The sequence below is a fragment of the Ambystoma mexicanum genome, chromosome 3p (assembly GCF_040938575.1).
Source record: "Ambystoma mexicanum isolate Mex_15411 chromosome 3p, UKY_AmexF1_1, whole genome shotgun sequence".
In the NCBI taxonomy this organism is placed as follows: domain Eukaryota; kingdom Metazoa; phylum Chordata; class Amphibia; order Caudata; family Ambystomatidae; genus Ambystoma; species Ambystoma mexicanum.
The window spans coordinates 552,913,339-552,940,711 of record NC_090925.1 but is presented as its reverse complement, the minus strand read 5'-3'; the positions used below and the strand labels follow the sequence as shown (position 1 = coordinate 552,940,711).

General features: G+C 43.4%; 1 protein-coding gene across 1 annotated transcript in view; it reads right to left on the bottom strand.

The window, feature by feature from the left end:
* PREX1 (phosphatidylinositol-3,4,5-trisphosphate dependent Rac exchange factor 1) overlaps window positions 1-27,373 on the bottom strand; it is a 1,235,108-nt gene that overhangs the window by 686,728 nt on the left and 521,007 nt on the right. Inside the window, exon 5 of the mRNA XM_069651281.1 lies at window positions 26,156-26,257. Within this exon, the coding sequence (XP_069507382.1) occupies window positions 26,156-26,257 (102 nt within the window). The remainder of the gene's footprint in view (window positions 1-26,155; window positions 26,258-27,373) is intronic.

The window sequence follows — 27,373 nt, the reverse complement described above, 5'->3', positions numbered from 1 at the left end:
AAATTGCTGACAGAGCACAATGTGCAGGCCAGCACACTGCATTACAAGAGCGGGCGCAGCTCGATGCGTGCTCCTTTCTGTAAGACTGATGCAAAGTTACCAGCGTGAGCAGACACCAGGAAGGGTGCTGAACACTCGTGGAAGCTGTGTTAAGGAAAATGCCCACTCTGGCCCTCTTTCCCCTCCCCCGGAACCCAGTGCTGGGGGTCTCTACAAAGGCAGCCCACCCTCCTCGCCCAGTGCAAGAAGGTTTATGGAGCACATAAAAAATCTCCACAATGCTTCAATGTGTTCTTTCTGAAGACATTTGAATAATGATTGGACTGCAAAGCATTCTACAGTGAGTTAAAATGTTCCACTAAACACAGCTGGAGTCATTAAAAATTCCACATCTGCATGGGAACAGCAATTCGAAGAACTAAGACCGTCTTTATCCGGAATGCAAAACAGCCCAGTTGCTAAAACCTCCGTTTCCTGTTGTTTATTTACCCAAACAGATAAATTCAGTAGCCTCCTTGTGCAGATAGGTCGTTAGGGGGGGAAATTCCACGGGATCAATAAACTGTGTCTCCTGATAATTGGAAGATGTGCCACGCGCTGCCAACATCTCACCTGAAATGTGCGGCTGGCAAGTGAGGTGCGAAATCCTCTTCTCATTAGCACAGTCAGGGAAGGCCCAACCATTCTCTTCCAAAAAGTGCACGTGAAATCAAATTCTGAAAAGCCGCCTTGCCTGCTACTAGCCTGAACATTCACTGGTGATCGGAAATGATCAGAGGCCCACATTTTAATAAGTTGTGCCGGAACTCTGGAGACTGGGGTATCAATAGCCTAACTTTGCACACTTCCCTAAGAAGACCTCATTTTTCGTTTGGGCTATAAATCGAAACCTTTGCGCTAGAGTACAGATAGGGAGAAATGGCACATGAGGAGGGACACAAGCTTGAAGGCGTTTGGGTTTTTGGCCAACCATTTAATGTCAATGGCCAACCTAATCCCCAAGGCCCCTCCCAAAACACCTCATGGGAACTCTTTCAGGTTGATTTAATCAAGCCTGAACATCAAACTTTGCACTCATGCCTACCAGTGTTTTTTCAAAGAAATCTTCTGAGAGTTAATTACTTATTTGGAGCTGTAAACCCAATAATGGTGTAATAAAAATGTCTCACTAGGACTGCCTTTAGCTACTCGATTTATAAGCATTATGTGTGTGCTTCACTGAAGTCCTGTTAAAAAAAAAGCATTGGCAACGCCAACAGTTTTGGATTGTGTATTCATATTAGGCATTTGTTAGCCACCGCTATTAGATGACCAGGTACTCGCACCATTTTACACCTTCTACCATCAATGGCCAGTTAATAGCACTATTGCAGTACCTGGCACGTGTCTTCACCATGCATACACAAAAGCCCAAACTGTTGCCATTGCATGCTTGATGCCATTGCCAATGCAAATGAAAGGGCATCGATCATCGCCGTACAGTTAAGGTGAAACCTTGATCCATTGACTAAGGCAGATTTCTATGGCGAATAACTTTTGACATGTTTGAAGAATTAGTGTGACATTTTCAACACGTTCCCTGGGGGCTATGAATCAAAAACACTTTAGTAAGCTGCTAATCCGTCAAAAAGTATAAAAAGATTTCAGGCTTCAAACAAAAAGTGTGTTTTACTGTATGCATTAATTTTACCATAGAAATAATACATAATATTTCGCCACGCACACATTCCAACTGCCAGATGGATTTTCATGAAATTTATTTTAAGAGCAACAGAAAGTTGGTTTGGCAGAAACCTGTCCATTAGTTCTTAAAATGAAGCAGAGAGTGTGGCGCCCCGCACCCCAGCAACTTTTGGTGCTTTTGTGATTTAAAATGTAATGTGTATGCAAGGAAGAGATGTGGGAAGTGTGCATGTGTGGAAGTGTGATTGATTGGGTGTCACCAAGTTTGCGGAATAAGGGTTGGAATGATAGCGTGCCCTTTTGTAAGAGACCGACCGCATGAGTGAGTGACTAAGGCTGGAGATGGTAGCAGACGGGCTGTGAACATTGTGTACATGTGCATGTGTGTCAGAAAGTGGTGAGGGTGTTGGTGAACGAGTGTGTGCACACGCTGTGTGCATATATACACATACATGTGTAAATGAAAGTGGTGTGTGTGTGTCACAGACAGTATGGAGATATTTAAAGGACACTGGCAGTATGTGCAAGGCAAAGATTAAGGGGGAATTATGTGGGATACGGGTACATATTGGCACAGGCAGCATGGGCAAAGTGCTGCAGTTGGAGCAGCGTGTCCTGGATGGCAGTCAGCATTTGGTGGACTACTGAGGGTGTTTAGTGGGTGGTGCACAGAACTAGGCAGAGCACCTTTATAATGCGCTGGAAGCATTAAGTGCCCCAGTAAAGTGCTGCAGATCACGCAGTTGTAGCGGTTTGCAATGTGCTACTGGCTTCATCCTGTATTGTAGGGACCAATATAGCTACAATACCTTAAAATTACTGTGGATTGATACTTGAATCCCTGCGCGGAAGTGGAAGTTCAGACGATGACTCAAGTCGCCCAGGAATTTTGACGAGATCAACAGTCAAGAAGAGATTAGCGCAACATCATCAGACCTAGTAGTCAATTTATCAGATCACAACTTGACTAGAGAAGAGATTTCTGTACTGAATAAGGGTCTTTGCTTTGCACCTGCAATTCACACCAACTATGTAGAGTTTCAAGTTGATTTGTTCAAATTTGTGCGAAAATTGAAATTAAAAAAATATTTTGCAACACAAGTACGTTCATTCATACCATCTGAAACACAAGAACCTTTGAGTAACCTGACTTTGTCAGACCTCAAGAATATTGAGATCCTTACGTCACTTAATAATGAAGGGAATTCAGACTTGGACTCGATCTGTGCAGATTTAGGACTGCACTCCAGGAATTTGGAAATGAGGGAACTAAAAAATCCATCTAAATTCACACCGCACTTTGCTGTGGAAAATGTGATAGATAGCTTTCACAAATCCATGATTAGAGACATTCATAGTACAATGGACAAACAAAAGTTTCCAAGGGTATCTCCAAGAAACACAAAAAAGTGACATATAATCTTACTCATGACAAATTCAAAGCTCTGGATTCCCTGACAAAGAATCAATTGATTACCATTAAGGAAGCCGATAAAGGGGGAAATGTGGTAGTACTTAACACTAAGGACTATATCCAAATGGGTATGACGCATCTTAACACACTACAATGTTACAAAATTCGCAAAACTAATCCTACCAAAAATATAGTCAAGGAGTTGGGCAATTTAATTTCAAAATGGCATTCTATGGGACTTTTAATCTTCATCTCTCCTCTATTAATGTGTCTATTCTATTTCTAGCTATTCTTGATTCCCATCATCTCTTAGCTCTCTCTACTCCTCCATCTCATGTTTCTGGCTACTGTCTAGATCTTATCTTTACTTCATCTGTGACTACATCTGCAGTCTCTGTTCATACTATATACTCTTCTGACCAACATCTGCTATTCTTTTCTATTTTTTCTCCTATTCCCACTTCTGACTCTCTTCCCCTTGCATACACTCCTCCCTATTTTCATCGCGATCTTTGTGCTTTTAACACTCTTCTCTTTGTATCTTCTTGCATTTCTCGTCTTCCATCTCACTAAGCTTTTCTTACTCTTTCCATGGACGAGGCCAACTCGGTCATCTCTACTTCTCCTTCCTCGTCCCTTGATGCATTATACCCTGCTTCTTCATTCTCTGCTTCTCAAAAGCACCCACAGCCTTGGATTTCTTCCCATCTTCACACAATGCAAATAGCCCTGCGTGCACCTTTAATGGCATTGGCATGAGTACCGCTCTAACGCTGATCGTGTATTATTTTCTTCCTGTCTCACACTCTATGACAAAGTACTTCTTAAGCGTTCTGTCTATTTTGATCTCCTGCAATGCCAATCCTCTCATCCTCAACGTCTTTTCCAATCGCTTTCTCGTCTTCTTTCCAGTCTGTCTCCTGACCACTCTCTTCAGTCAACTTTAACTGCTCCTGACTTTGTACCTATTTCTCATCTAAATTTGATACTCTTTGTGCGGTTATCGCTCCTTCCTCCCCTCTTTCTCTTCATCCTCTCCCTCTTTTTTCTTCCACATCTATGGTTATTTCTTCCTTCTTGCCGATCTCTAATTCTGATACTTCTATGCTCCTCTCGCAGGCTGACCTCACTGCCTCCCCTAATGACCCTGTTCCCTCCTCTCTTATTCTAAAAAGCTATCCTTCTCTTATTTCTTTTATTACTTATCTTTTCAATAGCTCTCCTTTTACCTCTACTTTTCCTATTTCATTCAAGCATGCTACTATTACTTCTATTCTGAAAAACACATTGCTAGATCCATCCTCTCTCTCAAATGGCCCTCCCATTTCTTTTCTTCCTCATCTTTCTAGGCTACTGGAATGCCTTGTTTTTTTCCGGTTTCCTCCTCTATTCTTCCTCACTTTCAGTCTGAGTCCGACCTCTGCACTCTACTGAAACTGCCCTTCTCTCCATCTGTGACTCACAGCTCTCAGCTCACTATTCTAAACACTCCTCTATTCTCATACATTTGGACTTATCTCACGTTTCTGAACCAGTGGATCATACACTACTTCTACAGTCTCTCTTTTGGTTTCTCTGGATCTGATCCTGGTTTCAGTCCTATTTATCTAACTGTTCTTACTCAGTCTCATAGGCCGGAACTTATTCTGATGCCTCTCCTCTTTCATGGAATCCCACAAGATTCTGTCCTTGGTCCTTATTTTTCCTCTCTCTTTACACTTCTCCTCTTGCTACCATTATTTCTTCCTTTGGGTTATCGCATCACTTCTATGTTGATGACATCCAACTCTGTATTTTTCATCCTTCACACCTGCTTTTCATACAAATCTTTCTCCCTGTCTGACCGCCATTAAAACCTGAATGTGTGATCACTTCCTTGTTCTTAATGCTTCAGAAACTGAAGTTATTTTATTCCCAGCCTGCACTTCTACTTGTCCTCTTACTTCTCTTACTCCTCCTCCTCCCCTTCCATCCTTTGTCCTGTTTGCATCCTCTTGCCTTCCTATTTCTTTTACTGCCCATAATCTTGGCCTTCATCTCGACACTGATCTATCTTTCACTCACCATATCGCCATTACCTCTCACTCCTGTCGATTTCATCTATTGAACATGAGTAAAGTCAGTGCTTTTCTTACTTTTAGTGCTACTAAACTTCTGATTTCTTCACTGATCTTCTCACATTTGATTGCTCTGCTCTACTCTACTCTTTGGTCTTCCTAATTCTCGTCTACCTCCTTTAAAGTCTGGTTTTAATTCTTATATTCATCTTTCGTACTTACTTTCTCCTTGTGACTCCATTTCTACTTCTTTATCCTCTTTTGGATGGTTAACCTTCCACTCTCGACTTAAATGAAACTTTCTTTGCACTGTATTGAACTCTCTTTATGGCCTTGCCCCCATCTATTTTTACATCCCTTGTGTCCTTTTAAGTTCCTTCCTATGTCTTTCCTTCACAATCCCACTTCCTATTACCATTACCTCATCCCCCCTGTGCGCAATCACGCTTTCACTCTTTGTACCTGGTTTTGCCCTGCTTCATTAGAATGCTCTCCTCCTTTCCCTTCGTTCTACTGATTCTTATTCTGTTTTTTGTACTGCTCTAAAGAGATTTCTTCTTCAATCTTAACTGGGCATTCTAACTTTGTTACCCAATTTTTTTATCTATTATGTATTGTATCATTATGTATCATAACCATTGTACTGTCAATTGGCATATGTACAGCGTCTTGGTGTAAGGTGCTGTTTAAATAACAAATACAAATACCAACACCCTGGGATTCGGCGCACTGGTTATAGAGACAAAGTGTACATAAGGGTGATCTTATGTGGGAATACTAGCACATATGCAGGCAAATTGAGCAGAGTATGGTATTACGTTGCGACATTGGGATATATTGGTATTGAAAGCCAGGACATGGTTGAGGGACTGAGGCGAGTCTGATGGTGAGGGAGGTGGGCAAGGAAGAGGGAGTTGGTCAAGAAAGAGGGGCAAGCCATTTTCTTTCTTGTCCCTCCACCACTTCCTCTGCCCAGTTCCTCCTCCTCTTCCTGTTAGGAAAGATTTCATCAATGTGTAATTTTCCCTCCATTTGTGGACAACCCAAACTTGTTTCTTTTGTTTAGCTATCCTATCCTGACTTTTGCCAGTGGAGCACAGCCTTCAGCTGCGCTCCCCTGGACTTTTGATCACTTGAAACGGGGCTACTGACAAATCCTTCAGACTGTCAGTACTGGGAGCTATGTTTCCCTTAGTCTTCGACTATGTTGCCATTTCTTGGTAACTTTTTAACAGTGCACAATGTACCTTGAAGTACCATGCGCTGGGGTCCTTTTTGTTGTATGGCCCTAGACACCCTTGAAAGATTATATGGTGATTGTACCAGTGTGCCTGGGATGAACTTGTGGCAGCAGTTGTGTGTTGCTTCTTTTTACAGGATCACATCGCGTTTACCTGTTTCGGTACAAGACTGTGGCCAGGTCCAAAAGTGACCAAGCCACAAAGTCTTTTGTTCTGTACCATGGCCCTTTTGTCCCTTGCCTTCCGCCAGGTTGAGTGACCCAGGTTTTCCTTATTTGGGCATGCAGACTGCTGCAAAAAACAATCTCTTTCGCAGGCTTCTGCATGTCACGTGTGAGTGCCCTTGAAGCGGGTCGGGACTGTCTGGTCCCAACCCACACTACTGGTGCCAGGATGTCTGGAGTGCCTGAATGAATGGGACCACTGTGGGCCGTGATTGGTCCATGACTGGGATGCCTGCATTAGAGCAGATCTTCGATTGGAAGTCCTTGATTTTGGAGCAAAGGTAAACTTGGATAAAAGTAGGGGCTCTGTATCCATTCCAGGTCAATCATCTGAGTTATCCCCAAACTACAGAAATAGCCAAGTATCCTGCAATGAAGAAACAGACTTGTGGAACCACCAGAGACCTATTGGAAGGTTTGGTACCCTTCGGCCTCTGCTGTCCCGTCGAACCCCTGTTTTTTTCATTGATCAAGAAGGCCTAGGGTGCTTCACACCTTTGGAGTTGTGGGAACAACTACGCTCAGTGCCCCCTGCTTACCCACTGAAGGAGCCCTTTCGGAAGTGTTCCTGGGACATCCAGTCAACTGTCCAGCTCTACCTCAAGGTATTCTGCAGAATCACAGCCGTCTCGAGCTGAAACCAGAGACATTGCTTGCTTGTGGTCCTGTGCCCACCCCCGCCAAATTTCTTAAGCCTAGCTCCTCTGGGTAGTGAATTAGGAGAGTGCGTAATGCTTCACGCATGTGTGATTCCCACATCACTACCTGTTTGTGACAGTCACTGAAGGTGCCTTGCTGACCTGCCCTCCTGTGCCCTGAAGCCAGCTGCACTGTAATTTTCTTTACATCTCCTACGGAAGCTGAGAAAAGGCAACTGTCCCATCACGGATGATCGAACTATCCCACAGTTGCTGAGAACTGGAGAGCTGTGAAACTGCAGGACTCAGACCTACTAACAACCTCGACTTAACTGGCAAAGTTTGGTCTGTACTGTGGCCGAGGGTCAGTGAGTACTTGCATCACTTGTCAGGTGGCCCCCAGGCACAACCGATCTCTTTTACGCACAAATATCCCTAAAAAGGTATTTGCTTTTGGCTGGCTTAGCCTGCACTTCCTAGCAATTCTCACTGTTTCAAAACTACTCTGCTGCCAATGGCAGACCCTTCTTGAATAGTGGCAACCAATTCTTCATCACCTCAAGCCCCTTCCTGACTCACTACAGCTCCCTCAAGAAGATCCAATTGTTGTTCTTCCTGTGTGATTGTGCGTTTTTACGCACAACTGTACTGTTGAGCACAGGGCTCCCCACTTCTTAGGGTTGGGCTGCGAAAGGGAACAACCCCGAAGAATTGTCAAATGTTCCTAGTGTGTTAACTCACCCTTTTCCTTACAGGTTGTGGCTGTGTTTTACTCCTTTGTTGCATTATAAAATGTATTGTATATATATTACTTAGCATAGGAATTTTTTGGTAATTTTTTTATCTAAACTGAAGTTTACTTTTGTCAATTGGTCTGACCGACAATAAATGTATAGTTTGTTTGTTTGTTTATTTTATTTGTATGGCGCTCCAAACCCAGAGGTAGAAGGGCGCTTAAGAATTTGGTTACAGCGTTTTATATAATATATACATATATATACAGTGGTCAATAAACAGAACATATGCAGTACGTACAATATACAATTTTCAGAATAGATACAGTGTCTAAGCCAGTTACCGCACGGGTCTGGTGTTAGAGGCGTTATTCTTTGTTTAGCAGCCAGCTGATGACCTGCTTCCTAAAGATCTGGAAGGATTCGACAATTTTGATGTTATTTTTGATATACACTTGTCTAAGAGTGATTTGTGGTTCATTACTGTCTGTGCTCATTGTGGGCATCCAATCACTCTCACCGCTCCCGAGACTTAGTCAGGACTGCCTGCCAAGCTACCTAGATTGGCCTGGCTTGTCCAGAAGGTTCCCCTGTTTCACTAAACTAGGGTGGCCTCCTAAACCTCTGTCCACCAGGTCAGAGTTTGGAAATCCATCTTAACACTTCCTTGCATCAGTCAGAGGTTTTCGGAGCATTAGCTTTTGTCCCTTTTGCTCATCACAGTCCTCCCTGATTGTGGACATAGCAAGCATTTACAACTTTGCCCCAGCTGTAAATATAATTACACCAGACCAACTGCAATGCACTGCGCACCCATGGAGTTCAAGTCAAACCAACCATTTTGATAGATTGGTTGGTTAAGACTGGAGAATTTGAATGGTATATGACAAAACAAAAATCATCCTATTTCCCCAGGTGGGAGCCACGCCCATGAGGGTAGGGTGGTGATCCTGCTTAGAAAGACCCTGCCTAGGGGTCTGGGCAAGTGGGACCTCACTGTAAGTGACTCTGCTCTAGGGGACAAGGATTCTCATTCCCACATGGAACTCCCTACGCAAATGACACCATCTGCTTATATGAAATTAACTGCAATAAAAAGTAATGTGCCTGCCTCACATTGGCTGCAGGTAATGCTGGACCAAATATGATATCGAAAGGAAAACAGAACGCCCCTTTGAACGTAGAATTGTATGTAACAGGGACAAACTGATCGAGAAGAGCGAGAGAGCGCCATACGGAGGGCAATCCCTCTAACATAGTGACATCTTAGAGAGGCAGAGCAGAGTGGAAGCGTGAGGGAGAGAACACCAGAGAAGGGTGCCGGTGGACTGGTGCAGAGAACATTGGGGAAACTGCTGTCAGGACAGTGTCCTGGAAACCATCCTGTGTGGTGGCGTGACCACGAGAATGCCGTGGTGGACCGGTGGCCTGATCAACCAAAACCAGAATGAGTTGGAGGAACAAATCCCATTGGCAGACCTACGCATAGCACCCAAACAGTACGAGACACTGAGAAAAGTAGAAACAGAAACGAGGAGGCAAATCGGTCTCAACAGCCCACCTCGTGAGCCTGCACAAGTCAACTGAAGGTACCAGGCTGTATAAGGAGACAGGGAGGATACAGGTACTATACGTACAACATAAAAGAAACTACCATTTTGAATGTCGGTCATGGGGAAAGCATGCACCGATATGTTGTGAAGCACCAGGAAATTACCAAAACTGTTTATGAACACTGGACTCTATAACTAAAAGAAGCAAAGAAACTCATTAAGTGCAAGTACCAACCCTAGAGAAAGAAAAGGGAAACCAGGGGAGAGGCTACAGTAATGGTGGTGTTATAGCTCTAACACAGATACACAGAATCCCAAAAAAGAAAGTCGAATGGTAAGAGCAGAAGGACTAAAATTGAGAAGAAGAGGTTTAAGAGATTATATACAGAAAGATTGTAAGGACAATGAAGAGACAGAGTCGAATGAATGGAAAGACTAACAGTAAAACAGAGAGGAAGAAGAATAAGAGAAAGGCTGTAAGAAAGATATTGAAAACATTGATAGGTCTCCCAAACTTTGGGATATACAGCTTATAAATATGTACCACAAGCCGCAAAAGTTAATGAAAGAGAATTTGTAACCTGGATAGGGATACGCTACTGTTACACATACCCTTTCCCTATGCAAGGTGGATATGCCTGTTCTTTGTCCAGGTTATTCATTGTTAAGACCTGGGAGAGAACAGGGAGGAGATATGTCCAATAACTCTCGCATATTCCATTGATTTTCTTTTGCCGGTGTAGGTAGAGGTGGAGTGGTTTTATTGGTCTCTCTAAAGTAACCGATGAATTGTTTGAATTACCAGAACTGGTTGCATTTGGACTATCCCTGAAACAAGGCCAGGAAGCCCAGCCAAAGCGAAGCTGCCAGGAGAGAGAAATTCCAGCAATCTTAAGTTATTAGTTCTAGTGGCAGGGTCAGATAGAAGTAGGTTTTGGACTGTGGACACTTGATTTAGACTTTTGACAACAGACAAGCCCCATTCGCTAGTTTGGTTAGTGCGGGATCTTTCCCTTAGCAATAGGGAGTGTTAGGTTTTTGGTTATTATTTGAATAAAACTCGAAGAAATGTCCAACGTGTGTCCGACTCTCCCTCTGGTCCACCACAGGTAACATTTGAAATCAGTAGATCACCAATATGGGGACAACAATGTAATGAAAGTTGAAAAGGAAACATGTTGCAGCTCTACTAATGCCTAGCAAAGTGATGTCCTTGGGGAGGTGGCCACAATGCATTTATCGTGTTTGAGAAACTTAAAAACCAAAGGCAGGTCACAATAAGGAAGAAGAAAATAAATCCCTTGTTAAAATCTTCCTGAAAGTTATCCAAACCCTGAAGCTGAAGTAAAGAATGATTCTCCCCTATGGCATGAAAGGCCGACAGAGTTTAAATTAGGTCATGTATGTCAGAACTCAACAGGAAACCTGGGCAATCAAGGCCATGTCTCTAACATGACCAGAGACTGGAGCACTTCATTCTCAACTTCATAACCATTAACTGTAGGCCATGAATTGACCTGATTAACAGTGATGGGAAAGTGGCTGAGATGCAAACTTCAAAATAATCCAATTTCTTAATTTTTACCTTGTGCATCAAAACTGGATTCTACCTCCTCCAGAAGTGAGTAACCAAGGAACCCAGGACCTAACATTTGTCAAGATCTTGGAAATGAGGGCAACATGAGATTTACTAATGGAGAGTTACCATGCCTACCGTTGTATGTATGTATACATATCTTTATGAATAAATGCATACATGTATGGGATATATAGAGCTCAAACCTAGCAGGTAAGCAACAGAGCACTGTAAATAAACGAGATAGAGCCGCTGATTACATTAGAGTGTATAAGTAGTGGAAGAGCTGGATATAAGGGGGAGATTTCAAAGGGGAATTGATCCGGTTAATTGAAGAGATTGGGAAGATGTTTTAAATTCAGCACCTAACGGGTACGAGGCACCACAGTTCCCTAAAAAGCAAAGTGATTCTAACAAGGAGGGCTGCATCTCCTTACAAGTCATGAAAAACTGGCTAGGGACAGGCTATGACCTTGACAGGAAGCAGAAAATGCTGCTAAGGTATGCACACTGGGTGAGGTCAGAAATGCAAGGCAGACAACTTGGTAAAGGTTTTTCATAAAATGCCATTTTATTAACTCAAAAGGGTTCGACAAATGCCTCACTATCCCTAACCTAAGAGAATTTCCCTGCCTATCAAAATAAACTAAAGGAAACACTAACACAAAGGAATCTGTCCCTCACACTCTACATACATCAAACTCATTAAGAGAATATATGGCAATGCAAATATAATCCCCTTCCTCAGATTCAAAGCAGGATTGTCAATCAAAAGTTCAAATAGTAAAGTTCTGATTATAAAGTTCATCTTACTCCGAAACTCTTTCACTTGAACTTTAAACAACAGTTCAACTAGATGACAAGTCTTTATCTCTCCACTTATAGCAAAGAGTACAACACAACTTTTTCTCCTTAGGAATGCATGTGTATCAAAAACAATGTCAGGATGATTCCGCAATAGTTCATGAAAACACTTTAATGGTCTTGACACTGCTTCTTCACAACTTTTAACCACAACACAGTACTTCAATGATTTCTTCCTGGTCCACTAAGCAGCCAGGACTACCCCTAGAATGGCCCTATCCTGGTATACTCGCCTGCCAGTGGAAAAAGCTCCCAACATTACTACAAGTAATTCAGTGGTAAATTTTACTTCAAAAAGTTTAGGAAAGTTATTTGACTTTCAACAACATCAAAATGTACTACTTCTTCTGGGAAGACATGATACACAAGGTGCTGTTTGTTCCGCTCTTGTGATTGCCACATGCAATGCAGGTTTTCATCCTCTCGCCCTGAATGCTTTCCATCCGGAGGGCTTCTTTCATGCCTCTCTTGTTTTCCCACTTTTTCATCATACAAATGCCGACAAGGTCTCTCTGTCACACTTGCTCTTTGTTGGCTTATACAATGCTTGTTGTGGTCGTTGTCAACTATTGCATTTTCCTCACAATGGCAATACGGGTTATAATTAGCTTGCTTCAGTATTGCCCTCTCTTGGCTTTGGCATGAATGATTATGGTTGACTTGTTTCAGTATTGCCCTCTCTTGACTTTGGCAAAAACTTGAACCTTTATAGTTACAATTATAACTGTTCCTTGTCTGTACACAACACTATTATGCCACTTCAACTTCTTTATATCAGTTTGGTACTTCAAAATTACTATTAGTGGCCAGCGGGTGATGTGTGCCGGGGCTGCCCGATAGTGGTGGACTCACCGGTTGCAGCATACGTGTCCGCTCGCTCCGCTACCACAGTGCCTTCTGCTTGCTCTGCCACCTCCTGCACAGCAAACTGCTTCGGTACACTTCTCGCAGCGGTTGGGAAAGGAGCGCTCCTTGCTCCAGAACACTCTGGTGCTCGCCTGCCACCATAGAACAGCTTACAATAAGGAGGACCTCCCTCTCCTGGGGGAATTCTTTTGACAACAATGATTCACGCCGCACAACCTCTGCCTTTACAAGGCCATTAAAGTCGGAAACCTTCTCGGGACTGTAATTTGCTCTGGAGATACCTGCGTCTCGGTTTGCCTTCTGCTGCCACTGTGACATGGAGTCTCTGCAATCACTCCACCTCCTACTTCTCATGGCTTGCCCCTGATGGGGTTTTATATAATATGTCCCGCTCAGGTGTGGGTCATTAGAACCACTAGACTGCTCCTAGCAGTTTAGTGCCTCCAAGCCCCTCTTCCTCGTCCCAGTACTTTGAGCATTGTGGGATGATGTTCAGATTACTTTTCCTGTTCTGAATATGGTCTTCAACTTTACTCACTTCATTCTTATCATTAATTACACCTTCAAAAACAGTTTTAAAGGGTGCAATGGCTAGTTTGAATCTTAAGGAGAATTAGCTTAATCAAAATGAAGGGTATTAATGTTCTGATGTCCACATCCATCATTCTCTGGTTGATAAGACTTTTCACTACCATAAGTGTGGTCAACTTTATGAGTCTTACTCTTGATAAGTGATTGATTCAGATTTAAGGGAGAATCAGATTCATAAGAAGTCAAAGTATTAATGTTAAGTTTCGTATGCCGATTAGGACCGTTTCACAGCATCCAAGATGGATAGCTTAGCGAAGGGAAACCTCACTCTGACAACAAGCCATTGCATATTCTGGCATCACAGAAATCTCTCGCTCCGAGGAAGACAAAACAAGAAAAAGACCACACAGCTCTGTTCCAGTTGCAAACTTGGTGCTATAGCCCTCTAAATACCTAAAAGAGGAGACGGCAGGAACATCTGGTATCTGGGACAGGCTACTGAAAAGAACACTTCCCAAGCTAATCCGAATGGTACCAGAACCCCAAGGACTGAGATACATTTAGGGAAGGCATTTCTCAAATAGTGAGAAATACATATTTCCAGAGATGGCTGCACACCACCTGAAAATGCTAGAAACAAGGAGGTGAATGATTGAACAAAACATCCAGATATCAATGCAATGCTTTGGTGAATACTCTTGGGGGATAAAGATGTCAAGCCAGAGGGGAAGACAAAGAAGTGGAAACTCGGATCCTGCACGTTTCACCTCAGGAATCTACTATGTACTGGAAGGATCAGCATATTCACAAACGCCCCTGCGGATTGAGAGATTTCAGAAATGCTCCAGTCAATTTCTATGGCCCACAATAGGAACATTATATAATAAGAGCCTTCAGGCCTTTCTGATGAAACGGAAAAATGTCATTCAGCAGAGTGAAAAAGTGAATTCCCTTCAAAACTGTAGTCTTCCATAGAGCATTGAGTACAAACTGGGTCAGTTTGGAGGGATGTGGGTATGTGACTTAGACTAGAGTAACCGTGATTGATTACCTCCAACACCTAATAGACTGAAGTTGAACATTTCTATTCATATTAGAAGTGCTCCAAGTCATCTCTGAACAGTCTGTGAAGGCAAAGCCACCTTCTCCTATTCTCTCGAACAGTGTGTGGAATCCATAAAGCTAAGGAGTGAAGTCTGGACTCGGGCTAAGCAGAGGAACCTCTAACTGAATGGCTTTCATCTGCCTAACAAGGATGACCATCATGTTGCCTATGGGGAGAGAATCTAAACAGTCCTCCTGTTCTGGTTTGCTTTTTTCGCATAATACAGTAATCCTGAAGCCAAACAATGTCCTGCCCACGAAAGGAAGCTTGAGAAGGCATCTGCATATGCCAAGTGCATGCTGCCACCAAGGTTCCTGGCAACAATGCTGGCTGGGGACGAAACTCCAAAAAGCGCAACTTTGGAGACAAACTGGGCTCGCTGCTACATTATTTCCAGCAATTCTGTAAACACTGATTTATCTTGACCTGCTTGAAGAAATATGGGGGTTGCCTTTCAAGACAAACCCTGTATTTTACTCTTTTTTTTAGGGCTGCCTCCAACCCCCAGTTCCCAGACATTGAATGGTAGTCCACCAAACTAGAAAAGAAAGGTCATGCAGGTTCTAACTCTCTAAATACAAATCCTGTCTTTTACTGCCTGGAGATGTGGTGTTGTTGAGCTAAAAGGCTGCTGATACTGCCTGAAGAACTTTATAGACATTGCGTCTACCACCATGATGCTGGAACAAGACTGAGTCCACCTTTAGACCATTGGCAGTTTTGGGTGTTGAACCCTCACCCTCTCTTTCTTGAGAGGACAGAGTTCACCATCTCTTCCACGAAGACCTTGATGTGTGCCATTGATAATGGGTTATGATCAAGCACCAACCTCATGGGTCCAAGGCCTAGTCCTGTAAGGGCTCATGTCGGAGGGCCATTTACTCCCACTGTATTTCTTGGCTTAAAGGGTGAGGCTGGGGGAAGTATTTGCGTGTTTCCTCCACCACCACCCCAAGAGCAATTAGGTGATGCTTTTCAGCCTTTTTTGTCCCCCGTTATGGAACTGTACAATACGCATCAGATAACTCTAAAATAGCAATCACGCCACCAGGCGGTCTCCTCTCCCTGGCCGAAATCCAATTCTAAATCTCATTCCCAACATGCACAACATCTTCGGTTCCTTCAGGTCTGTGCACGCAGGCCTCTCACTAGAGAAATGCTCCATCAGCCTGGGTTTCTTGAGCAGACACTGGGCACCGGAAATGGGAAGAGGAAGAACAAACACAGATTCTGGTTATTTGAATATGAATTCCTTGGCGACATGAAGCAGCATCTAGGGCCCTCCTTGAAAATAAATTACAAATATAAAAAGCATACTACAAAGCCCCACAATAAGAAGGGTCTCTTCCTAGACCAAACGTTGAATCTCAGATGCCGGCCTTGCATGACCGGGTAAGCTTTAGTTTATTTTTTCAGGTGGAGCACTCAAAGTTAGGCTTAAAAGATCCTTATCTTCATATCAATGGGGGCATGTCCCGCATCAGACCCCCTCAAGACAATGGCCCTTTTGATAAGGGACTTAACATAGTGCCCGTCTGCAAGGTCAACCTCACACCAGGATGTAAAGAAAGGCAGACAAGCACAGACGAACATGGCATTTAGGATTCATGAGTGGCAGAGTTAGCCTAAATACCTGGCAATTTGCTTACAGCTGATAAAACGTTGCTCCTAAACCCCGATATGCTTCGAGAGTTGTCAACAAGCTCTTTTCATAGAGTGTACACAGCAGGATCAGCTCTCAGTATCTGACAAGAAGTCAAAGTATGGCTTACTTGGGCAATCATTTCCAGTGTCTCTGCAACATTTGATAATTATGTCAAATGTTAATTACACAAAATGGTAATTTCGAGAAATGCTAACTATGCAAGAAAGCAATTATGCAAAATGTTAATTTTGTGAAATGGTAGTAATGTGAATGGATGCCTGAACATTATAGTAAGCCAGAGAAAGTCACATTTGGCAAACTGCCAGAAAAAAGAAGCGAGGTCTTTGCCAAGCAACTGTAATATCTCGGAGATGATCCCAATTTCTATAAGGAAAAAAAAAAAAAAAGGGCAATGGCTTTTATCGATTAATCACTAATTGGGTAGTCCATTGCTCTAATACCATTCATTTAATCTGCCTAGAAACGTACAATTCCATCCCAAACAACTCACATTAATAATAATAATGTGGTGTCAGATAGCACAGTGAGCTAAGCGCTCGCCCCCGATATCTGTGTGCAGCCTGCTGTGGCAGGTTCAAATCCTGGCAGGGTCAACTTAGCCTTTTATCCTTCCAAGGTCGATAAAATGAGTACCACTATGTGGGATAATAATGTCTTCTGTATTTGAGCGCTCTGAGACCTGTGGAAGTAAAGTGCAATATAAGAAATAAATTATAATATTTATTATTATTATGGCCAGGCATATACTCCTTCAATCCAGTCCATAAATAGAAATAAACATACTCAGTCTTGCCCCCATGTTCATCTTTGGCCCATTGGCAATGCATCCCAAGTCTTCAGCAAAACGAGGGTTGTACACATCATATATAAATTGTGGTGGAACGATAAATATTTCATAGAAAGGCTACAAACCTGCGGAAAGTACGAGAACTGCTGTGATTAACGGTTTGAAAAATGTGCTTATGTTCAAAAAACAAAAATCAAATAAAAGTGCATTGTGGTCTTCAATTGCTAGGGCACAACTCAATCCAGTGCCCATGGTGACTAAACTTTGGAGTGTGTAGAAAATGGTGGAAAGTAGATTGCCAATGTTGTGGTTGACAATTGTAGACAGTGGTATCATTACCACAGATGACAAATTGGTAAGGTATTATGTGTAGTGTCAAATCCAGGGAATTCGTCCCTTCTCCGCAAGGGGGGCTCCCCCTGTGAGGCTAGAGAGGTGAGCCCAATCTGCAACCATTGGCAGATTAAAGGCAAAGGGCCTGACACAGGTCCCTAAGTGGGCGGGTCATGGAGGCGGAGCTTTGGGTGGGCAGAGTTAACTGTGGTAACAAGTGCACAATGGCAAACCTTAGGGACAAAAGCTATTTTTTATTAAGTTGTCTTTATACAGTTACCTAGGGGTCTGACTAACTGGAAACAGCTGGGCCACCTCAGCAGAATTTGCCATCAATGGTAACACTGGAGGATGAAGCCTGACGCTAATGTTGCAAATGAACATGTCTCAGGGCTACGGGCAAAAGAGAATTACTTGCAGCTTTTCAAGAGCACACAATTTCCCAGAAATATGGCTCTAATAAATTCTGCTTTTCTGTGTCCAGCAGAACAATAACACAAGCCAAGGAGTGTCTTGGGCCATGCCACTTCATGAATGACCTGCCTTGGTGATTAAGGGGCAGCTTTGGTTGAGAGGTAAAGGCCTCTCATGCAGATCTGTATGGCTTCTAGCTGTGTTTCTTCCGACAGCCCCAGCACCTACGATGACAGGGAAGCAGAGCACTTAAGACCTGCCTGTATTTATCCGATGCAAAACAGTGCTAATCCATTTCAGTCTGCAGAGCAAATCCATTAACCGGGAAGAGAAATGAGAAGCTGCACACAGCATTCACTGTGCCGGGTCATGAAATAATATCCTCGCTGGCTGTGGCATTATTTACATATTTAATAGTGTGTTAGAGGATTTCATGCTGGCCTATTAGGAGGTGAAAGGTGTCCAATTCAGTGAAGGATAAGGATGCGAGGTAGGGGCTAGGTATGAACGTTTTAAAGGTGGCCCAGGCAGCCTTGTAGGACTGCTGCTGTATCTCTAGCGAATAGGAGCGATACACTTGTCCAGAGCTATTAACGAAGGGCAACTCCTTTACACATCTCACCATTCGATGCCTGCCCTTGTCCCCCCGTTGCACATAGTGCATGGCCAAGTTACCTACTCAGTGTTGCACTCTGCATCCAGAAGGTCTTGTGTTGTTTTGAGTTCAGAGTGACTGTGGTTTACTGCCTGTCTGCGTATGTTGTTTATTTTATTCTGCGCTAATTTGTATTAGTCCTATTTCATTTGGACTTGTTTTCTAGCCTTTCACCATAAATAAAGAAAAAAGAGGGTATGCAGTGCCTGAGCTGGTGTGGTGGTGTTGGGCTATGGCCACCCGGGCGATCGCCGGGCCGGGCCTGGCCTAAAGCTGGCCCTGCGATAGGTCCCATTCTAACTAAGTGGAAGATAGTTACTGTGGCCCTGCTGTGCCCCAGTGGACGTCTGAGAGGGAGCAAGAAGTGAGGAGCGGCATTGCAGGGCGACTGCGGTGCTCATGTGGGTCAGTGAGTGACGCGACACACGAATACTGCTAGCAGTGGGTCTGTGATTCCTGCAAGGTGTTCGCTCTAGCAGGGGAGGAGCAGCCGCATGATCGTCTAGATTGAACTTACTTGGCCTTGAGAAAGCCTCCTCTGGGAGCGCATCTGAAGGGTTTAAGGTGGAAAAGGAGCCAATGACACTGAAGTGCAGTGCTGCAGTAGCAGACCCCGCTTGCAAGCACAGTAGCTGCTGGAACTTGTAATCCCCTTGCCCTGTGCCAGCACAGATTGCCTGGGGCCACAGCTGTGGTTTGCAGTGGTGGTACCGCTAGTCCTTCAAGGGTGGCAGACATTAGCTGGCAGTGACCATTGTTGGCATTTTTTTTTCCACCCCAGTTTCCCTCATTGCTGATCACCCTGATAATGTTTGCACACTTTCCACATATGGGGACCTATTTGATTTCATGGGGTATGGGGCACTGCCACTCACTACCTGTTATATGCCCTGCAACGACATGCATTCTCAGTAAAATAAGCACCACCCGCCCCGCTTTGAAGCCTTTGGCGGCTCTGGCCGAAGACCTTGGTGCAGATTCTCACTCTGGAACCTTGTTAAGGTATTGGGCGGCGGGCAGCGCCTTCCTTCTGTGACATGAGAGAGAAGAACATGCATGTCTGCCCTAGTGCCCTCAAAACAAAAAAATATATTTAGCTTCCCCATCATTATGTTGGCAGCAGCAGACAGCAAACACTGCTCGACTGTGTACTCAACCAGCACGCAGCACCCTGCTACAGCTAAGCCCGGGCAATGGCGGCTCCTTCTTCCTCGTGGCACCGGCACGTAACACAGGTGACCTAGACACGTCTCGTTCATAAGCTGGCCCAGGATTGGAAGGGAGGACTTAAAACGTGGAGACTGGAGAGTGAGTAAATCATTGATTCACCATAATGATAGGAGTTGGACTGGAGTCACAGCAGAAAGGGCCCTGTGCTCTGTGAAAGGGGCAGGGCCTGGCACAGGGGCCCGGTCGCCATTTGTCTGCCGGGCGACCGTTAAATCCGCCTCTGTCCACAACACCCTCCCAGGGGTTAAGGAAAGTGAGACCTCACCGTACAAGGATTCCCCGTTCCTCTAAGGAACTCCCTAAATCATTCCCCATGATCGCATACATGGGAAGCTCAGATGTGAAGAACAATATAGAAGCCAAAGAGATGGCTGAAGGTAGCATACATAGTAACCAACAAGAAAGAGGATCTGTCTCTTTAAATAGAGCCCTCTGTATAACTGAGACAAAGAAGCTGAAAGAGAAGCCGAGGTGAGGCGAGCCAGAAAGGCAGGCACACACAGTGGAAGCCCCCGTACAGTGCAACATCTGAGAGAGGGAGTCAACGAGGGCATCAGAGCCCACAACAATCAGAAGTGCTCTGAATCGAATAGCGAGATGCTGGAGGTCCAGCGTACATGCAGACAGAGAAGCCGAGGAGACGGGAACCTAAATTCCTGTGGTGGCATGACCACAATAGTCTCATAGTTAGCAGTGTGCCAAGTCAATGATGCTGAAACCACAATGTGTAGAAAGCAGCGAGCTGGCTGGTTGCAGGCAGGAATACCTGACCACCAACAGGAAATGGACAAAAAGCGGGATGCCAACGAAAGAGGAAACCCAAAGAAACAGAGTGAACCACGAGAACCCACGCAAGTGCTGGCCATGAAGACGTTCCCCTGCAGCTATCAAGGTAACAGTGAGAAGGAGAGACCCGGGAGGCTGCTGGGCAATCCTTACTCAACAAGGGAAACTCATCTCAGTGGAATTGACGAGAGAGTAGATATAAAGCCTATCAAGTTGAACTATACTATTGTGAGAAAGAGAATCCTAGTTGAACCTGAAAGAGAGATTGTTAAGACTGGCATACAAACTCCCTGGGGAAAGCGTCCCATACCTTAAGAAGTGAAGAGTGGAACAGACACGAGAGAAAGAGTACTCTAAGGGGAAAAAGGGAATTCGGTGAAATAAGAGCAAAGGACGCCCTTACGAGACATGAGATAAATATTATTCAAAACGGAGAACGAGAACTGTATGAAGTAAAGGCAAATGAAAGACTTGACAAGGAAGAAAGAATACTCTAAAGAGGGAAAGATAAGTACACAAGGGGGTATAACTGAAGTCCTTAGGAGAAAAGATGTTCAAACAAAGCAGTTCAAGAGAAGTAAAACAGTACTAACATAAGGAAAAGAATCACGGTTAAACCGAGAAGAGACCAAGATTGGGGCCCCAATACCCCAGGTAGAGGAGAAAGCAAAATGCACATAAGAGACTGCTACGGAGATCCAAAAGACATTTCAGTTGCAGACAAAAGGATAAGTATTACAAAGGATCCCCACAAACTAATTCCGAAAGGAGACTGGAAACTCAAGGATCTTATGAAAGAGTTACAAGAACTTGTACAGAAGGTAGTGAGAGACTATAACTAACAATACCCCTACAGTAGAGAAGGGAGATATTCTCCTAGCCTTATTTTTTATTAGAATAGTCGTAGGGTCAGTTAGCCTTAGTTTTTGGACAGCGGACATACTCTTTTCTTTTATGTGACACATCCCAACGATGCACGAGCACCTCAGTTATTTATCTATGCAGGGAATAACACATTGCGATAGGGAAAGATAGGTCTTTTTCTTATTTAATAAATAAGAAAGTGAATTGTCAGCCCGGTGTCCTCATCCTCCTTCTGACCCGCTCAATTGGTCATTTTTATATAAGGGGACAATAAATACATGCATGAAGAGGGATTTGTGGTGTAGAGCGGTGTCAAAGGGTTAGGGAGGCAGGAGTTAAGGTGGCGGGATGGAGGTATGGGAGGACTCACAACCAAATAAAAACCCATGATGAATCTACCAAGTATTAACTTACCACTTTCGAATTTATGCGTATGAAATCACGTAGAACCCTGGACAACCATCTGGGTCTTCACGCTGGAAAAGTGTACTTCAGGTTTATCTAAATATCTTCAAATGCACGACTCAATGAACTCAGTGATTAAGCGATCCAAGCAATGGACAACCGTTATGAGATCCACATATAAAGTGTACACCTAGGAATCTAACAGGGCCCAGAGCTGTCCCACAGGCCATAAATAAACAAATGAACTCAAACACACAACTTCCAGCCCAACATGCGTAAGAAAATACCCCAACTCGTACATATGGCTCAAAATATTCACTTGATAAGAGTGCTAACCCACTCCACACTCAGTTTATACTTGGGCCTAGAAAAACAATTTGACAACTCTAACTCCCTCGAAATAGAGCAGCCAGAAGGGTTCTGGGCCCAAAACTGAGGGCTCTATCCCTTCCGGCCTTAAGGCCATCCAGTTGCTTCTGATTGAAGTCAAAATTGTGCTCAAATCCATTTCCATCATGCACAGAAACTAAAGTTATAAGGAACCTAAGCACCTCTACACTTTTCTGAAGATTCCAATGTTCCCTCTATTTTTCTCCAGTGCTTGACTTTTGTGCTCACATTATTTTCCATGTGCAGCTGACTTACGAAGTATGACATTTTGTGAGCATGCATAGTTAGTGAGCTATCACCTCGGATGAGAGTTCGGAGGGGAATTTCCCCCTCACCAACCTCTGCAGTTCTTTACAACTCAAGTCAAAAGGTGCATCTTACAGCACTTCTTTCGAAGAGTGCTCATCAGCCAGTCCAATATGTCAAGATTTGCCACAGTAGCTAGCAAAGGTACTCCTATGCACAGAACAATATGTATATGCACACAAACCATAGTATGCTCAGCCTATACAAAGGTTTTATATGTGGCTATTCATTTATTTGACACTGCTCAGAGACAATGCATGTTTTATGGCATTGGGAAAAAAACACTTGTGTGCATTTCAAAAACCAATATTGCCTGCTGCAAATTATGTGGCTGGCAAAACATTCAGACATGATACATTTCCCAGATGAAACAACGCCAGCTAAAAGGAGTGTGCCAAAAAACAAGATATAAAAAAATCAAGTGCCAATTTAATGAAGTAATTCATGGGCCAGGAGAACATGCCTCTCATAATGTGTGTCAGGATGAGGTTTGAATCAAAATAAGTACTCCTCAGAGTATGATGATCAGAATTGCTGTGCTACTATTTACCATCAACATTACATTTCCCTGTGAGCAGAGCAGTGACAACACTGACTCAAAGCCAGCCATACCGATAAGAGGCAAACATAAATGTGTGCCACGCCATTATACTACCTAAAAACAGGAAAAGGTTCCCAACAAAAACATAGGGACTACAAATAAGCCCAACCAAAAAATGGGAAATAATGAACACATCTGAGCCTACCCTCTACTTCTACCCACAAAGTTAGACTGATATTTTCGAACCTGATCAGCAGAGCAGTTGCATAGGAAGGGACTCTAATAATATTACTGGCCGATCGAGATGCATTTTAAGGGGAAAGAACATCTTTTAATAAGTATATAGTGTCCCTTTTGGCAAACCTAATTACTTTATTACTCCCAAAAAGATCATTTGATTCCAAATAGTGAGTAAAATCTAATTAGATCCCTGCATTTAACCCGGACATAGCAGCCTATGGTTGTATTCCCCACCCTTCCTCGTCACAGCTATATGAAATTCACCAAGAGCCTCACTGAGTTTCTTACAGAGCTCCTTTGAAGAAAATCATAGATTTGCCTTTTAATGTAATAGCAATGCTTAGAGGTACAACGTATGGAGTGCCTTCTTCTGTAATGAGGGGCCCTTCTTCTGAAATTCATGTTTATCAGTTAAACAAGATACACAGGGATGCTAAAAGCACTAAACGCAGAACACACGTTTATATTAAAAAGCCCTGAGCAGCTGAGCATACAAAGCAACAGAAGGTCTAGTTTCCTAGACTGTTAGAGTGGACTATCCTTTAATGCAAATAAATAACACCTTTCCTTCACTGCACTGTAGTGCCCAAACATCTGACAGTTTTCCCGTGCCTCTGACCCTCAGCCCTGGATCCTGTGCTTGCCTCCAATACTAGTCGAAAGAGCTCTGTAAAAAGTGAGGGATTGTAGCAGTAAACCACTTGCTCGGATATTTGCATACCCACAATGCTCTGCAAGCAAAACAAATGTAAAGCCTTTTCGTTGATTTCATGGGCAGTTTATGAAAATGTCATGAACAGGTATGCACACAATTATTTTGCAGTGCAAATCAGATTGTTTTCAACATCCCCACCCTAATATTGTTGGGTGGGAGTTTACAAGTGCACAGTGAAACCATTTTTTGTATAGCCGATTATTACCATAGCATTTGTTAAGGTCTAGGCCAATACAACTCTGAAAGCCTGGAAAACATGCAGGATTTATGAAAAACCATGGGGATGCTTGAATATTCATTGCCCTAATGCTATGTATTAGTAGTGCCAGGTATAGTCCATACCCAAAATTCGTTCCAGACCAAGTAGATGATATTGCAATACTGCTCTCTCCTTATAGGGTAATGTTAGCTATTCTAAAGTACAAGAGGCTGAGCATGAGGTTTGCCTACTCAAAATACTTGGAGGGTAAATGTATATTTGAGCTTTATGATGTGTTAAACTGTTGATTAACCATGTCAAAGTGCATGTGTGATATATGTAAAAAGAACCAGAATAATGGTACGAGGTCACACATCCATGTAGCCTGCTTACTTACAGTCAGTACCCGATATGTGAGCTGACAGTTGGGTTGCATAGTGTGGGCGATGCTTTTGCTAAGGCACCATTGTTATAGACATTCTGGTGCTTGAACGTTATTCATATTGTGCCAACATGAAACCTCTCTGGCTTGTGCCTTTTTAGTTCTTGAGAAGCTGGGAATCGTCTGCGTGTTCTTCTGAAATGCTTCTGAGCAGCACCCACAGGGAAACTGAGCAAGTGCTCATGTGCAGAGCTTACAAGGAACATTGGTGTAGACTACTTAGACCCACTGGTGTAAACAGACTCACTGCCACAAGGCAAAACATTAAAACAATGCTTGGTAGGCAGTTTATTTGCCACATCCACTCCCACACTCTGGAACAGCATTGCCTAAGACTTGAGACTAGATGTAAATATTCTAGTTTTAATAAATACCTGAAAGAGTCTGTACTAAATAAAACCTCTTCCCACATGATTGAATCTATAAACAGCTCTTGAACACAGTTACGCAGGTGAGACCTTGATGGCTTAATGCTAGGTCCCTGGCATAACAAATCAGAATATGCACTTTAAACCTTATACGACTAAGTATATGCTGGCGATTGGTCATCCACACTGCTCCGACTGCATATGAAAATGTGTACTCTCTCTCCACTAAAATGTACACTTCCTTACCTCATTTGTTTACTATACAAAAGGAATGTACAATTTGACTGTGACTGCACACGGAGTATCCCCCTCACCTGACCACATCTGACTTCTTAATCCATTTTTGCCTCCTTCCGCCCCCTTCCATTTTTACCCCTCCTGTGCCCCATAAATGTTCTTCCTTCTTTACGCCTGGTGGGCTTTGGAGAAACACTTTTGGAAGAGGGCACCTTACCAAACACTAATGTATCATAAACAAATGAATCGAGATTGAGCAAGATGAACACCAGCTATTGCAATATTGGATGATGGGAAAACATGCTGTATTGCTTATGGAGAATCTGGTGCCCTGGGTGGTTTGAACACAGGCAATGCAAGCTTGTGGAAATCAGATGGCTAGGGCACAAGAAAGGCACCGATTGGTATCTAGCTGGAATGCTATTGCGCTAAATCTTGGGAAGAACACATTCTGTTATCAATGCCACAATCGACATAGGGATTTGGAGCCTCTGGAGTTGGGAGATGTGAGGAAGATGTGCTGGTATCCTTGCCCAGGATTTCCCTTCTGAATCCTTTGCCATCTCAATTAAATGCCTGATGGCATTTTTCAAATGTTTGCCTTTTATAATTCAATACTATAGGGCCTCATCACGAGTTGGGCAGTAATAGCCCTACCGCCAAACCCCCCGGCGCTATTAGAACCGGATCACGGGTTTGGCGGAAGGGTTATTGACCATTCCCCATTGGGCCCAATGGGGAAAATTCGCGCTATTACTGCCGGCGGGAAATCCGCAGGCGGTAATCGCGCTGAAAATCAGCAATTTTGCTGCGGAAATCCGCCAAAGCCATGATCTGGCGGACCCTTAAATGCGGCGGTAATATCACTACCGCCGCATTTAAGGGTTACCGCCAGACTCGTGATGAGGCCCATCTGGCAAAACATGTGAAAAATACTATCTGGGAATTATGATGAAACAATGATTCTATTTCTGATGCTGTATTATCTTGACCTTTACACAATTTTCCATCTGCATTTGATTTTTTAGGAACAACAACATTAATGCTAGGCAGACTTGCATGGGAAAGACATCACCATTTTATGAATTACCTTAAGGAGAAGAGGGTATTTACAAATTCTCTGGATTGGCGTCAACAGGTATCCCTCTAATGGAATGTCAGTTGTCTTTCGGCCCCCAAGGAGCATGCAACTCTGGAATAGAAAACAGAACATCTCAAAACTCTTTGCACAGCAAGAAAGAGCTTGTGTTTGGAAAGATGCATTAAAAACCAGGGCCTGAAACCTTTGGTTCTCCAGATTTTTTGGACTACAAAACCCATGAGCCCTAACCATCATGTTAGATGGAAGTAGTATTCCAAAACAGGAGAGCCTTTGGTTGCAGACCCCTGCATTAGAATGTTATCAAATCACACCCCAGTCTTTATCACCAACAGACTTTAAGCTACGACCATGCAAATGTGTTTTTATTTTAAATAAAAGGTCTGCTTTTTTGCCTGTATTGACAAAGTTAATATCCGTATTCTGCACGGCACAAGTAATAACGTATATTTCAGTAGAGGGGTTCCTTCTGTAGCTCTTACTACAACAGCCTTTCCAATGTCTAAAAGCAAAAAACACGTGTATGAGCGTGATAGAAATAAAATCAATATCAATAAAAACCATTGGACAGCAGGGTACATAGGAAAGTCCATTGTGCAGTGTAAATTAAAAACCTAAAATCTTAGAAGTCTTTGTGCAAATGCCGATCAAGGACCAATCCATATAAAAATATATGTGTTTGCATTGATATATTTTAATTAAGGTTCTATACAAGCCACCCAGGTAAGCTGCAGAACAGAGGGAGGCATTAAGTCTGTAGTGACGTGTGGCACGTCAGACACAAGAGGCTGACAACTGGACATTTTTAAAGACTCTCACGTATACAATCACACCCCTGTCCTTCTGGGATAGTCCTCTCAAAGGCATTGGCAAGGATGGGATCACTATGTTGGGAAAAGGCTAGAACGGGCAGGGTGGTGGTATCATCTCCCTCACTTGGTAAAGGTGAACATAGGTTAACACTGGCCATGCCGAACCCTAGGGAGCCTTGCAAGGTTTCCAACAGAGCTTCTACCGTCTGTATGATAAGAGGTAATGCTTGTGCTAAGATTCGCTGGGCAATGGGTTCCTGTACCATGTACCTCTGAATACCCAAATTGTGTAATACAATTTCAATCTTCCCGCAGTAACAGCGGCTACATCGAGGCAATATCACACCAGGCTAACCCCGATTTCACTGCTATCCTAAGTTAACTTTCTTGGAGTGGA